Below are 16,681 nucleotides of genomic sequence, written 5' to 3'. Positions count from 1 at the left end.
AAGCCTTAGTGAAACTTAAAAAAAAAATCCTAGTTCTTGTGATGTTTTGCTTAACCTGCTTAAGGACTGATGAACTCATGCTGGAATTTAATCACTTATATAAGGGGATCTCCTAATGAGCCTTCACCCAAACCGTGACCAAGGTCAAGGACACCTTTGCCATTTTATGAGAAATAACCTGTGGATTGGGACAGACCTTGAGCTACTGCATCACTGATGTTTCTGGTCTGACTCTTGAGGAGCTAAACTCGCCTGCTGGGATGTGAGTGGTAGGCAAACAGAGGTCAAGTATGGGTCAAACTCTGCCTCTATACTAAAATATAAGACTAAATGATTTAAGTAAAAGATTAAAGCTTTATTTTTATGTTTTTGATGCAAACAATTTAAAAAAAAATTTGAAAGATTGAAGAGACCACTCTGATGTTACCCAATGGTAACGACCTAAGACCTGGGGTATTGAACTCCAGGCCTCAAGTGTCGGTGTCCTGCAGGTTTTAGATCTCACCCTGGGTCAACACACCTGAATCAGAATATTAGTTCATTACCAGGCCTCTGGAGAACTTCAAGACATGTTGACGAGGTAGGTTAGCCTTTTAAATCAGCTGTGATGGATCAAGGACACCTACAGGACACTGGTCCTTGAGGCCTGGAGTTGCCTACCCCTGCCTAAAACCAAAGCCTCTTTGCTTGCCTTTCAGATTTGGGGAGTGTAATCATAGATGCATCACAGTGACGAGAGACCTCAAAGTTTGTGATGAAATGAACTTTTCTTAACTTTGAAGTGAATGATTGAAGCAACTACCAATCCAAATTCAATTTTCAATTTAATTGTATTTATATAGCACCAAATCACAACACCTCAAGGTGCTCGACAGCTAAAGATCCGACAATAATCCAGGGAAGACAATCGCACAACCCCCTTTGAGCAAGAACGAGATAAAAGTGGGAACCAGAAAAAAATCCCTTTTAACATTAAGAAACCTTCAGCAGAACCAGACAGCCAGACTGCTGTGACCAGTTTGGGGTGAGGGGAGGAAGATGGTACAAAAGGCACACAATGATAGCGATCAATGCCCATGATAAGGTTGATTAAAGTATGGACTCATAATAGTTATATTAGGCAACTGGACGGTGAAATTTTCTGCTAGTAACTAACGGATGGTTTCTGAGTGATGCACGATGAGTGAAAGTGGCTTAAGTCTGTTTCTTGTCTCTAGTGTCAGATAAAAGCAGATCTTTAGCCTCTCGTTCAAAAAACCCCAAAAAAAACCCAATACAGAACTTACGTCATGGCAACCAAAAGGCCTTTTTTTTTTTTAAGCAAGTAGGTGACTTTAGGGTGGCTACGTCAATCTTTCATGCCGTTTGTGGTGAGTCTAAATGAGTAAGGGACGCTGAAGTACTCAGCATAATGAATAACCAATACTTGGCTAACCTAACACAGAACCGGCCACTTCAGTCTCTACAGACCCAGCTTTTAAAGTACACTTGTAATGAGACTTCTGACATTGTATAATGCGCTCTCGTACACAGACTGCTTCAGTCCTCTGTTGTCCTCATCTTGTAATGTGTGGGCGCCAATTAGCCAGGCTACGTTTGTTATGAAACTGTTGTGCAGGTAATTGCTTGTAGGACGCTGACATGTTGGTCTTAGCCTTGCCGTTGAGGGATGATAGACTCAAACTTATGTATTTTTCCATTTGCGGTCAGAATAATTGCCCCGGGGTGTGCTTGCGGGGGAGAAGAAAAAATTGCATCCCCAACTGCGTTTCTGCTGCAGAGATAAAGCGAGGCGAGCAGCTTGTTGAGCGGTGTGTGGATTCTTCTAAATTGTCTGGATGAAGAGACACTCATGTCTCACGTCTCATAATCTCATTTCATTTATCGATCTCTTCTTCTCGTCCCCCTATTCTTCAACACTTTTCATCCGTTTCCTCTTTATACCTCTCTGTAGGACTCTTGATCTCTCGTCACATCTGCTCGTGTCTCCTTCTCTTTACCTCGTCTTCCCCTCTTTTTTTTATCTTCATTTCTCAGCCATATGTTTGTCTCAATTGCCTCGCCGTCCCTTTTCTCTCTGTCTCTCGCCGGTCTGGGATCAGTGGCATCTAATGCTTTCCGCTCTGGCTGATTAAGTCAGCACATGTACCCTCTTTTAAATTATCACTCGCACACGTACACACTCATGCACGAGCGTCCCCACAGACCTAATCAGTCCTTCTCTTAGTTCTCTCTGTTTCTCTCACACCACTCCAGACCTAATGAAAAAACATGAGCTCTGCTAAAAAAGAAGGCGAGATGGACAGATGGGGGGGGAAGAGAAACAAGGTAGCAGCAGCAATAATAAAGAAAGACAGAGCAGCAAGGAGACTAATTCGTTAACAAAGACACCAGTCGCTTTCGGTGCCCGCTTCCAGTTCAGAGATATTGTTTCCAGTCATAATGTCATGCAGCGGTGCAGTGGGAGGTGGGGTGGGGGGCTGCAGAGAGACAGAAAGGCAAGGTGAGTCTGGCTGTGAGAGCGTTTTCAGTCCAGCTGCACTCTGTTAGCCACTAAATGTTGTTCTGTTTGGCTAAATGCAGCTGTGCTGTGTTACATTATTCTACTCTCATTTGTATTGACCGCATAGCAGACTGCTTGGTGTGTGTGTGTGTGTGTGTTTAGGGGGTAAGTGGGAGAGGTAGCATGTTGAGTGAATGATTGATACGGGACTGGGAGTCTGCTGTGGAATGTTACTGTAAGTGTGTGTGTGAGTACTTGAGGGAGATGATGGGTTAAGTGAGTGAAGGTATGATTCTTTATTGAATGAAGGCACGCGTTCGTGCATGTGCGCATGCACACCTGATTATGGTGATGAAGTTCCCCGTCGGGAGTCTCTCCCGCTACAGTCCTCGAGTAGTTTAATGAGAAGCTGTTTCCGTAGTTACCAGGTGTGCGAGCCGGCAGCTCATAACGTCCTGCGGTGAAGAATAAAAGATGGCGAGAGAGAGGCGAAGGAATGAAAGTGGTTGAGGACGCCAGAGAAATGAAACAGAAAACACCCTGATATCTGGTGTGAATGATCAATTTAACCGTGTGTGTCTGTATTGATGTTTGTGCTCGAGAGGCTTGCTGAGGGCGTTGCACGCGGCGAGCGGAGACACTGAATCTGTGTAATAAGCTAGAAGACCTTCAAATCGATCTCCATTTAAAGTGGTAGGAACAGCAAGGTGGGGCCAAGCTGTTAGGTTCTGGTCAGATCATATTAGGCATCTCTTGGGATGAAGTAAAAGCTAAAGAGAATTTTATGCAATGGGGGAAACATCCCTAGCTCAATAAGCACCTTTTATTTATTCTTTGTTTAAAAATAAATAAATCTAGGGCGTCTGTCAGTTTCCTGTTTTCTCTAAAGTGGTAAAAAAATGTGCATATTTTAAGTGTTTGAAGCAGCTAAACAAGAAAAAGTTGGTGCTCTTCTCTTCCTGGAGTAACTCTTTGTGTGTGTGTGTGTGTGTGTGTGTGTGTGTGTGTGTGTGTGTAAAAATTATAAACTAGTTTATGTTTAACACATTAGTGGTTGCGTAGGCTGTTGCCTCTTTTAATCAGAATACTTTATTAATCCCTAAGGAAAATTATGTGGGTTACAGTTGCTCCAAGACAGTAACAGTAATAGACTGAACTAATTAAATAATATGTTACAGAATTTACAAATTTAAGAAACGGCACTCTGAGCACCTGTACTGAGGTATCATTGGAATGCTGGTAAAGACAAACATAATCATACACTCATGTCTTCAACCCGTCCGTGCACGCTCAGCATGCCAGGTCACAAAAATTAAGAGGTGCACAACAAGAAATCACTTCCAGATGGCAACAATGTAAATTAAAACGGCATAAATTAACATAAACTACATTTGATGTGGTAGCTTTCCCTGGCAGACCTTGCTCTGGGACTCGTTTGATTTTATTTTTTGAAGGGCTTTTTAAATCTGTGTGGATGTTTCTCCTGTTTGTATAAAAGCATCTAGTTTCCTCATGCCACACATGCTTCCCAGGTCAGACACCTGTTACATAGAAAGCTTTTCTTCTGTTTTTGTAGTTTTAATAGACGTATTATTATTATTATCATCTTCCAAAAATCAAGTACAAATTTATGTAACAATCGTTGAAACTTGAGTTATTAATTTAACAGCTATTTAAATATTCACAAATCACAACCATCCGTAATCATCCCTGTACAGTTTGGATTTTGCTAATTTAGTCATACCTGCCAACACACCTGTTTTTTCCTGGGTCCTTTAAGGCAGTCTTATAGTCTCCTGCCTCTTAGCTGTTCAACATAGAATTTGTTTTTTCCTCACTGGGCCAGTAGATCAGACTTTCACTGGCCCCAAAAAACCCTTTTGAATTACTGTATATAATAAACTAACTTAATCTCTAAAACATACCATCATTTTCTTAGGAGGGTTTTCAGAAAGAAAGGAGGAGTGAATGCTGTGCCCCTCACCCGCCGCATGTCTTGCTGCTAGAAAGAGACATCATGCCTGCCAGCAGCTTGCAGCAAAGGTTATGAGAAATGCCAAATTGAGAGACCTAAGAAGTTTACCTGTACACAGACAGCTTTGATTTTAGCTGCTTCTTCATTTCCTTGTGCTGTCTGTGTCTGTGTGGTGGATGAAAACAGCTAAAAAGATCACTTTTCTTGACACTTAAACTTTCTGAACATGCTGTTTTATTTTAATGTGAAAATACTGTAGTATATTACTACCCGTACTACTACCCTGTGGTGTAAGAAAAATACATTAATTCCTGATGGTTCATTTCACCCAGTACCCGTGAAAGGTGAACAGATCTGTGGAAATACTGTTTACATATTTTTTTTTCTTAAAAAGAAAACAGCAGCTGGTTGGTCAACTTGCCCAACATATGTTTGTTATGTTGAACCCTGATGATGCCAGTATTGCACAGACTTAACCTGCAAAGATAATCCCACACCTCCATGAATAATGTTCACATTACTGGAGTATTTGCTGAAAGTTAACATTTAATTAACATTAAACTCTAACAAAAAATTGCCTCATTATAAAAATCTAATGCCAGACTTTGGTGGAAAGTTAAAGCAGTGATGTAACACTATATACTGTAAAAGACCTGTTTTGAGATTATTTCTGAGATCTGCCAGTTTGGTTTTTTTTATTATATTTTGACAGTCATACAGTCGAAGGTTCAGTTTTCCTCCAGGTTGGGTGAATGAATGACACGTGAGCTTCTGCTAAGATGTCGAGAGCAGAGAAGAGGGTAAAGGTGCAGCAGAGTAAGAGTCAAAAGAAGACAAGAAATAGTTCTGTGGGTAGCACCTGTCCTTCAGGCTTCTTTCACTTAAGAATTCAGATGAAATTCGTGCTCTGTTTGTTGGTCCTTGCTGTGTGTCTGCATTTTTTTTTTCTCTGTGTGAAAAGTAATTTGGCATTGTGTCGGTCAGGGTTATCTTTAAAAGCTTCTCATCACTGCTCTTTGTTCTGTTGTCTTGTGTAAGCTTCTCTTCTTCTCTCATTTTGTTGTTGGTTTTTTTTTTTTTTTTGTTTGTGTCCTGGCCAGATCTGATCCACTGCACCAATGAGATGAACGTGAACATTCCCCAGCTGGCGGACACGCTGTTTGAGCGCACAGCCAACTCCAGCTGGGTGGTGGTCTTCAAAGCTCTTATCACCACCCACCACCTCATGATGTACGGCAACGAGGTAGGAGACATCACACACACACACATACTGACACAAACAAAAGCCCTCCAGGGCAGTCAGAGCAAGCTACATCAATAAGTGATATTATTACTCAACCCTGTCTCAACCCACACACTCATAAATCCGAACATACACAGATTTTAAAAAGTCTTTTATTCATGTCTGTGCATTGTGATCAACATCAGCGGAGTGGGAGGGTGGCCGACCCGTATGGGACGTAAACAGCATGCACAGTAACTGAGGATGTATATATTGGACACGAGGCGTGAGTGATTGAAGTAGCTGTGGAGCGCTGAGAAATTAATTAGCTCAGCCAGAGGCTAGATGGGGGACGAGGATGGAAGCAAAAGAATAATCAAATGATTTAACTTCATAAAAAAACATGCTTGGAAGCAGGAAGAATAACCCAGCTGGGTCTCTCCATGGGTTTGCCGGCATTCAAAGACAAATCTGAAATGAAAGCCCAAGCAAACCTTTCTTTGTTCATGAGAACTTTTTTTTTTTCATTAATTATGAGGTCTGATAAGGACCCGTGTACACAAAATGTCAGTTTATATGCAGCAGTACAGATTTTAATAAAGAGATCTGTGTTTATTTTATTAAGGTTTTTACTTAGTGAACCGCTTACTGTACAATACTGAGCTTTTAATTTGGTATTATTTTATTTAGAGCTTATTTACTGAGCTTCTCCTGTTTTTTCTGCTTAAATATCAAGTTTATTTATTTACCTATTTTTGCTTTTTTGGGCCATGTTCTCCTCTCTCATTGTATTTATTTTACTAAGCAGTCTAAGTCATCATTATTGATTGACTTTAACCCTAACCCCAATGGTAGGTTCAATTCCAAATTGAAAGTCGGAATTTTCAGCTGAACCCCGTCAGACTTCAGACTTGGAAAGTTGGAGCAGCTGATGGCGGCAGTTAACATAAACATGATTAAAACTGTAGAACTTGTAATCTCGACTGCTAGTGTTGTGTGTTTGTTACTTACTGAAAAAGCCCCACAGAGAGTGCTGACCAGGCTCTGTCCTTGAATGTGCTGCAGTGATGTTTTTAAGGAGTTAAAAAAAAAAAAGCATTATGCTTTACTGCTAGTGATGCACGAATGGCTCTGCCTTGCTAAGGAGCTAGGGAAATAAACTGGCTATCCAACAGTATAGGATTTTTGCCAAGAAGGCTTGCTACGGTGACAAAATCCTCACTACTTGTGTTAAGTTTGTAATTTTTCCAACTCATCACTCTCAGTCCAGCTGCTGGAGATGTTGATCTATCTGTATGAGACCAGTTGTCAACCATCTGGCAACCGCTGATCACTGCGGGCAGGGCGGGGGGGTGTCACAATCAGACTGATTGTGACTGATTGCTGCTGTCTTTGGAGTGAAATTACTTGCAAAGTGGTTTACTTTCCTGCACCAAAACCCTCCCTGAGGTTGCTTTGGTTGCTAGCACATTGCCTTGGTCACCATGGTAGCTTTGCATACCAGACGCCAACTGGGCTGCTTACACCACTAAACTACCCGACAAGCGGTAGCAAAACCCTGCAAGTTGATACGTGTCATGCAAACTACAGCAGACATGGGTAATCTGCTAGCAACAGTGCAGCTTTTTACTTCACCAGCTGGACAGGGAATGCACTCCCCCCCCCCCCCCCCCCCCCCCTCTTAATAACCTGTAGTTGCTAAGGGGTCAGTCTCCAGGGCTGTGTGATTGAGGCCTTAACTTTATTTATATTTTTTTTCCCCTGGTCATCCAGTAATGGTTTTGAGAAGCACTGCCATAACATGTACTACAATCCTTTGTCCAGGTAAAAGTGTTGTTTTTTTTCCCCCCTCTTTGTGGAAAAAAAGAGGTCACTTATTTACTTATGTAGTAAATATATTCATCTTATAGATGGTAATAGAACTATGCAACCACTTTCAAATTCATGCAGTGTACAAAAGTCACAGCTGGCTACCTAACCAGATCTTGTTTATCTCTAGCAACATTATGCGAGCGGAAATGTTGGTTCGCTTGACAAACTTCTTCACCACCTGACATAATCCAAGATACTTGCTTCTGTGAAATGTTCTGTTATTGAGTTAAGCAATCATTAAATCCTGTAATGGCACAAAGAAAATGTGTAAAACAGAGGCAGGTAAAAGCATGCAAGTCACCTTTGTTGTTGATGCATGCAGTGCATATGCTGGTTGTTGCATAAGATGCATTACACAGATTGCACACAGTGCTGCATAATGGTTCATGACACTGTGTGTTTGTGTCTCATCACTGTTTTTGCTGCAAGTAGCTTGCACATTTGCAGTAAATAGCAGTGGAGCGCTGCATGAGGTTCATTTGGCGGTTGTGGTTATCATTAATAACAGTGGTTCTCTGGAAGTCACACCCAGTGCAGTTTCTCCTTCTTTGTGGTGAACTCTGCTGTGGTTTTTACCTTTCCGTTTCACACCAACCTTTAAAAATGTCCGTCTTTGACCTAAGATTGTCTCTATGCCCAGAGGTGATGATGTTGTTGGCTTGTAGAAGGACTGCACACAAAAGCGACTCTGCCTCTGCTATGGTTAAATACTCAGAATCCTTCCCTCTGCATTGGTGGAAAGCTATTTAGACACCAGTGCTGCACCAAAAGCTGGCCCTAACTCCTGCCTGATGCTCCTGCTAGTTTCATAATGCTGAATGCAACTTTTCTGAATTGAGTAGTAGATGGTGGGGAAAAAAAGGAACCTTTCTATCATTTAGCTGTCTATCACTTAATTATTTTGGTGTAGGGGTGAGGGGTCTTTTCCATTGGAACAGCTTTAAAACCTATGAACATACAGTTAAATGTAAGAAAATCTATATCCTCCCTTATACAGTGGGTGAGACTGGAGTGTTTGCTGGACCAATTCTGGCCTCAGACCTTATGTTGCACGCTCCTGGTTTAGGAAATGTAAACGTTTTGCTTCCAAGCTATTAGCTTAGCTCTCAGTCTGTTGCTGTTATGCAATGTTTTTGCGTAGCGATAATTTGGGAGCTTTGGTAGATTAACTTTGGACGGAGGCGGAATAGTTGGTTCCCCCTTGTTCCTGTTTTTTTTGTGAAAGCTAGCTAGCACGCCGCTTACTCATATTTATTGTGCAAACGCCAAAGTGACATAAATCTCCACTAACTCTCGCTAAGAATACGAAAATGAGGAAATTCTCTAAAATGTCGAATGATTCCTCTAAAAGAGCAAGCCGCTCTGTGGATTGTTGTCATTCTTCATCCATCAGATATAAGTAGATAACAGTCAGCTATGAAATGGTGGGTAGTTAAGCTTGTTTGCAAATACACTGTGTACTGTAGGATCAAAAAAAAATACCATGCACTTGTATACAAACACTCCCAAACGCCGACACTCCCTGCACCGCATTCCTTTCAATATCAGTCAGTATGGGGAAGCATCGCTTCCTTGTTTTGCCAAGATCAGTTTTGTCCACATTACATAACATTTCCTGTTGGAGGTGCATTGTTTGATTGCGCCAATCTAAAGTTCCTCTGAAAAATGAGGAAGACTTGGGAGTGAGGCAATTGCATTTTTGGTGTTTTGCTAGAAACCTCTTCCTGACTGGCAGTATTTTAGGTTCAGAGCATTAGTCACAATACTCCAGAATTAGCTGTTGCATTGAAAGCACCAGTGCAGCAGAGACAAACTGACACACTAAAAAAAAAAAAAAAAAGAATAAGTCAAGACCTTAGTTAAGAGAGACATCAGCAGGTACCTCCATCCTGTTTGATTGCTCAAGCTGTGGAAATTCCTGCAACATTTCTGATAAATCAAATCATGCTAAGTAGGTCACTGCAGAGCAGCAGGAAGCGGTTTAGAGGTATTCCCGAACTGTAGGCTGATTTATCTCGGAGCTGTCGCTGTCAGAAGGAACCCGTTTGATGTTGACGTCTCACCTACAGTGATAGCAGCAGCACACTAGTTTCTAATTTCTGTGTTACTAACGAAGAGCTTGCAGTCAGTGTGTCTTCCTGTGTTTATTTCTGCTGTGGCATATTTAAAAAAAATCTAATCAATCTTTCTTTATATTACTGTCTTTCCACCTTTTCATTGTCCCCAATCCATCATGGAGCCATAATACTGAAGTAATAGGCATCATCTTTTTGTGTTTGCATGTAAAGACTAGTTAATGCATTGTTGTTGTTTTGTTTTTAGATTAGCTTTGCCTGTACGACCTTGTTGAGAGGTTATTAAATGTGTAAAATAAGAGTGATGCACCGAATCGCTAATAGTAGGGAGATGCACTCCTCCTGCTTTAGCCCCGTGGAGCGAGGCTTCCGGCTGTAGTAGAGACAAGACTGTGTACTCATCAGCCTGCATTCATCAGACCTGTCAGGACACTGGTGCTGACTAGGGCTCAGCAGCCAGGTGTCCCTGCTCCCTCACGGTCGTCCCATCCATTACAGTCAGAGCTGAGAGAAATCCGGCCGTAAAATTAGAAACCAAAGACCCGCAGAATTGGGGTCAATAGACTGTACATTCCCCTTCAGATCAACACTGCTGAGCACTTGCAGCTTGTCTGGCACACTAAAGATGGCCACGTTCGGCTTCTGACGAACGATCTCGTAGTAAAGATCGTGACGAGTGGTGTGAGTCTTGATGTAAAAGGAAATGACATCATGTAGGTTTCACCCTGAAAAGTAATTTCCTTGGTTTTAAAGAACTGCTAATCCCAAAATAATTGCATTTGTCTGGGTTTTCGGGGGCATTATTTAGTCTCCCAGGTACTCTGAGCTGTGCTTATTAATGGATGATCTGATATCCTCGTGTCGGTGTTGTTCCCACATCATCATAATAAATGTTGTTCCAGGTTCAACGTTGCAAGTGACCAATCACATTGTTGTGACGTCCCCCTTTTGTGCCTTTGAAAATACCGCCTTAAAAAAAATCTACTTCACTTGCGAGAAGAGAAACCACTTCTGTCCGCCCATCCAGGAACTTAAATTCTTTGCATTTCAGGATAATTGTCTTTAATAAACGGTAAGCATTATACATATTGTCCTTACAGAGGCGGTTTCTCCTCGCAAGTGAAGTAGATTTTTTGAAGGCGTTTGTTTTTTTCCGAGGTCGCGGATGACGTCAGGAGAAGGTGATTGGTCACTTTCAATGTTGAACCTGCAGTAACATGTACTACAATCCTTCACATAAGGTCTTCACTGAGATTAAAACATTTTTTTCTTGTAGGGGAGATCTTTTTGTGAAAAACTAGCTTTGGCACTACTTCCTTACTTGTGGGACTACATTTGTTTTTCATACACAATGATCAGTCGTTGCTCATGTACAACTCACCATTCAGCTCAAAGCACACTACATTCACGGTGCGATACCGGCGGTTGCAAAAAGATTGTCTGTAGGATGTGACCTCTGACTTAGACCATTAACTCATCAGGAAAGTGCTTATGGCGGTCACGTCCGATATGCTCATTCAAGTCCATGTTGAATAAAACGACTTGTGGCTGACAAGTCATTAACAATGAGCGTGTGGTTTCAGTCTGATCCACACCTCACTCCTCGCATCCGCTTTCACAACAGCACAGTCATCAGTGGATTTTGCAAATCAATTGGTGATGTCGCATTTTTATGCTTTCTAAGGTTTTATGAGTCAGTTACAATTTAGCGTAATTTCACTGCTAGGTGTGACATAACTGGCAGCACGATGACAGGTAAAGGGAAGAAAAAGTATGTTTCAGCAAAATAATTGGGCAGCTCAGGCCAATGAATGTGCTGTTGCCAAGCAGAATTTCAAGTGTAACTGAAGCAAACAGTTACTAATAGCTTGTGTTTTTCTTGCTATTAATAGTCTATTTTCACGCTTCATATGCTCACCGCCTACTCTACCTGAGCCTGGTTCTGTTGGAGGTTTCTTCCTGTTAGAAGGGAGTTTTCCCTTCCTACTCCAAAGTGCTTGCTCATAGAGGGTCATAGGGTTTCTGTTTTCTTTGTATTATTGTAGGGTCTTTACCTCACAACATAAGGCACCTTAAAGTGACTGTTGTTGTGATTTGGAGTTATACTGGATAAATTAAATTGAAGTTAAATTAAGACCGGCAGCAGGATGCTGAAGTGATGCTGGTTGTGCAGGACTCAATAGAATGAGGGGTGGGAATTTAAAAAAATAAAAAATGCCAATGAAAATGTTCAACAGTAACAAAGATAGTAATTCATGGTAGACCAGAACTTTCCCTCCTTGCACAGTGTGGGTGCAACATTGGGCCAACTGACTGACCGGAACTGACCAATCATGTTGTCTGAATATTTAGTTAGCATTAGCTAAGAAGTTAGCTAAAGCTATTGAAAACGATCAGAAGCAAACCAACATGAGTAACCTAAATTTGACTAACAGCAAACCTAACTTGATTATTAATTTTTGAAATATAACAAATATTAAGACTTAAAGTGCAATTGGTCAGTTGCAATATTGATCCTGGGCCAACGTTATTGTGATGATGCCAGAACAACACGGGAAATGTGCCCACTGTTGGCAGCAACTACCTAAAACTACCTGCATACTAACCTGAAGATGTTACAGTTCAATGAATTGGCCAGATTAAACATCAGAAATCATGCAAATAAATGAATGAATAAAACACGATATATTGGACATGTTTCATGAGTACAGAAGCAGGAACACTGGAATGAAGCAAAAATAAATAAAGGTGGTGGTAGTGAAAGACAGTGTTTCTGAACTTGTCATTAAGCATCCTTTAGCTGCCATCTCATGTTATCTCAGGGGGCAGTTTTATGTGAGGGATTATGAATGTGTTTGCATGAATGAGGCTTGTAGTGGTGTTGAGTGCTCAACTACATTAGAAAATCTCTATATGAGAACTTTAACCTTGTTTGTATTTTATAAACCATTTAAAACGTGTCGTTTCTGCTTTAACTCGGCGGTACATCGATACTACAAGTGTTTGCCTTGCCTTCCTCTGCATCTGTGCTCAACTAACTGTAAATCAGCAGACCGTAATATCTGAGCATATTTAAATTTGGTCTGCTGTTGCATTCGTTGTAGGGTGCAGCCATTTTAAATGCTGCCCATTTTACTGTGGTAATATATTCAGCCCTTGCTTTCAAATCGAATGTGGGAATTTACCATTCGGAGCAAATAGCAGGTGAATTAACTTTTAATTTCTCATCTTTGCCTCAGCTGCCATATTTGTGAAGGGGGCTTTTGGATCGTGATTAGAGTAAAAGTGCATTTTCTCTGTGTGGGTGTGGGTGTGTGGTGGGTATTGATATTCATTCAATTCAATTCACCTCCAGTTTTTTCCGCCTTGCTCAGAAGCTGTGCTGACTCGCTCCCTGGTGACACTGAATCTTGCAAGCGATCAAGAGTCAGTCAATATCTTTGATCACGATTTCACTTCTGTGCCTCTACAAAGCCAATTTGCGAGTATGTCTTGCAGAAACACAGCTGTGGTATTTGGAGTTTCTCCCTCCCACCTCATTGTTTCTACTTCTGGGTGTTCGTGACAGGCACTCACACAGCGCCAGATAAAGTCTGAACTTTCCTAATTAATAAATGCATAGATTAGATTCAGCATTAACCACAGACAGAGATTTGATGTGTGCCTAGGCCTGTCTGACTTTGGTCTCAGTTGTTGTGCCTCTGCTTTCCAAGCCTTTGTACGATGGGCCAATATGTACTAAAAACAACCAGCAGGAAACCCCAAACAATGGCTGAGACAGCCAATTTCCATCGCTTCTCTCCCAATCGGTCCTCCTCTCTCTTCCCTCCAGGGAGGCTGTTAGTCTCTCCTGGGAGCGTTTAATGCTTAGACCACCTAATCAAGGATAAAACTCAATGGAGAGAAAGGAAGGACATAGGAGAAAATAAAGAAGAGAGAATTATGTTCATGTAATTACGAGAATAGTTAGAAAGATGAACGAGAATAAGCAAGTGCTTAAGAGAGATGGCGAGTCGAGGGTCATATAGAAGTCAGTGTTTTTAAAATTGATTTTTTTTTTTTTTTAAAGGCTAAAAGCATCTTGTTCAAATGGGTATCTGACACATAACCCTAACCCTAGCCACCTGAATTTCTCATCTTTCCCAGCATTTCTAGCCAATGATTGTCCAAAAACATTTTCCCCCACATTTATTGATCTAAAGTTATCGCTGATAATGCTTACTTTATTTTAAGATTTTTAATGAAGACAGTCATTTTAATAGCATGCCAATTCTAAAACAAGATACTTCTCGGGTATACACGAAATGACCAAAAACAACTCAAATGCACCCATTATCCAACGTGACATAGCATGTAAGCTAGCTACTGTGTCAGCTCTTTGATCCTTTGTGTTTTAGTGATTATGCAAATGGATAAATACTCAGTATGTGAAACCTCCACTAGAAACAGTCGATTGATCAGAAACCACACACCGTTATCACAACAAACTAAATAAATAATTGTCATCAGCATCAGTGAGTCTGTGATCAGACCGGGAGCCTGCTATGGTCCGCTTGGTCCGAGTGGCCACGTAAGGAATGACTACTTAGCCACTGGGTCTCCAGCTGCCTGCAGTGGAATATATATATATATATATAGATATATAGATATATATATATATATATATATATATATATGATAGATAAAGATAGTTGTACAATGTAATGCAAAACTGTGTGGTCACAAAAATAGGCAGGCATGCGGATAAAAAAGGTTTCTCGTGTGAGGATTTGGGACATTATAGTACTGTGTTTATATTAGAGATGGCACGATACCACTTTATTATGTCCGATATCGATATCATAAATTTGGATATCTGCCGATACCCATATGTATCCGATATATAGTGTTTTTTTTAATCAATAAAACTGTTTGTTTTTTTTGTTTTGTTTTTTTTATATCTTGCTGCATTTTTATAAGTTCATACTCAAGTACTCGTACTCAAAAAAAAAAAAAAAAAAAAAAAAAAATAGGGAACCACCCTCCGCCTTGTGATGCTTAATCGACGTAATTGACTTTAATTTAATGCACGTGTATAAAAAAATACACAGAAATAAATTATTTTTCCACAATAATTAAATAGATTCAACATCTTTCTTCTACAGAATTGCAGACTGCACAGATGGTATCTTCCCAAAGGAAAAAGTACTATAGCTTACTAGGGTATATTAGACTTAATAGTTACTATATTCAGTAATGGACTTCAGATGAAAACTTTGGGTGTAAGATTCAGATAATTATTTATTAAAAGCTAGACATTTTAAATGGGAATAAGAAAGAAAAGTATGTCTTTTATCATATCAGTTTTTTCTCAAATTTCTTGGTAATAACAAACTTATGGAAAAGGAAGACTTTGCCAGGTTAGGCAGAAAGGCATCCTACTACCAACTTGTTCCCATCTGAGGGTGTCAGATACTGATGCTTGATAGATGCATGTGTGAAGTCTGCTTTAGTTTTGGCCTTAGACTGTGCACAGCAATATTGAACAACTACAGGTAGTGAGATGGTCCTCTTTAAAAGACTCATGATGCTTTAGGGGGGCTGGGTGGTAGAACAAGCATACAGCGGTTTGTTTCCTCAGGGGGTGTTTGGTACTCGGCATACTTTTGATTTTGCTGATTCATGTAATATTCACTTGTCTTTTACTGTCTTTTGGTTACTGGTTTAGACTCTAAAAGTACTTTGTCAGGTTTGGGAATAGATTGCAGCTCGGGTTAAAAAGGCCAAAGGCCATATATGACAGATTGGAAGAGAGACCCATCTCAGTATTGCCTAACCTGGTGCGTCACAGCATGGGACCCCAAAGGGCCCCGGGACTTTCCTCTGAGAACTCAGCGGCTTTGATAAAACGCCAGGTATTTGATTTGTTGGAATGAGAGCAGGCTTTTCCATTTTGTTTGCCCTAAGGTGAGATGGGAGTGTCTGTACCTTGGTTGTTGAGAGGTTTTAATTAAAACCACAAGAAACGTCAAAGGAACACCCAAGTTCTTATTAACTACCTGAGAAAAATGACTGTGTACACAGTCGTTGGTGTATCCTCTTGGCACGAGGCGTACACGAGCTTGTGACCTCCCTGAGGCTGGGTGTGTGTGACCTCCTGATCTCGAACTATGGATCTTTTTGCTTTTAAAGCAAAGGGGATAACCACTGTTTATTGCACTTTGGGGAATTATTGGTATTTGCTAACAGTGCAGGTAAAAAAAAAACAACAGGTAGCTTTACTGGGTGAGTTTTTGCAGCATTTTCTTTCTCCATATTTTGTTTTTCTCTTAAACACAGTACAATATCAAAACCCCAGCAACCCAAACCTGTCACACTAAATATTTTCCACAAGTAACAGCCTTTCTGAAAGCCCACATAGTTATTCTTTGCAACTTCAAGAGATGTCACAGCACAAAGATTTGCAAGACCACAAGGTGCTGTATAACACACCGCTGTGAAAACCTTTTTCCCCCCCCCGTGTTTTCAAGGACAACACACTCAGAAAATACTACCATCATCATTTCTTCTTCAGGGCAGGATACTTGTAAGTGTCAGCTAGGAAAATTACAGTCTGATTGATTACACCTCAGTGCATCAGGAATCAGGATGGAGGGCCGTGGCTCTGTGCTTTAAAACAGGGTGCTGGAGTAGGATGGAGGGCATTGACGGTGCAGGAGGAAAGGCAGTAGGGAGGTGAGGGAGGGAGAGAGGACGCCAAGTGGGAGAGTCATTAAGGACATGAGAGGAGACAGGGACGGTCTGGCGAGGACACCGGTGAAAGTGCTGATGGTTGCAGGACACGCCGCTTTCCCTTTCTTGTGTGTGTGTGTGTGTGTGTGTGTGTGTGTGTGTGTGTGTGTGTGTGTGTGTGTGTGTGTGTGTGTGTGTGTGTTGTGTGTGTGTGTGTGTGTGTGTGTGTGTGTGTGTGTGTGTGTGTGTGTGTGTGTGTGAGAGTGAGTGATGGGAAGAGATCTGGGGGGAGTGAGAAAACACTGTGTGCAAAGTTACACTAC

The 16,681-nt window shown here is 41.1% G+C and overlaps 1 protein-coding gene across 6 annotated transcripts in view; it reads left to right on the top strand.

Moving 5' to 3' along the window:
- The window catches only part of LOC113019101 (phosphatidylinositol-binding clathrin assembly protein), a 112,010-nt gene that overhangs the window by 30,799 nt on the left and 64,530 nt on the right, over positions 1 to 16,681 (top strand). For all 6 annotated transcript variants that reach the window (XM_026162627.1, XM_026162624.1, XM_026162625.1 and 3 more), the window contains exon 2: positions 5,579 to 5,721. In XM_026162627.1, the coding sequence (XP_026018412.1) occupies positions 5,579 to 5,721 (143 nt within the window). The remainder of the gene's footprint in view (positions 1 to 5,578; positions 5,722 to 16,681) is intronic.

The sequence above is a fragment of the Astatotilapia calliptera genome, chromosome 3 (assembly GCF_900246225.1).
Source record: "Astatotilapia calliptera chromosome 3, fAstCal1.2, whole genome shotgun sequence".
In the NCBI taxonomy this organism is placed as follows: Eukaryota; Metazoa; Chordata; class Actinopteri; order Cichliformes; family Cichlidae; genus Astatotilapia; species Astatotilapia calliptera.
This window is presented reverse-complemented; position numbering and strand designations above follow the sequence as displayed.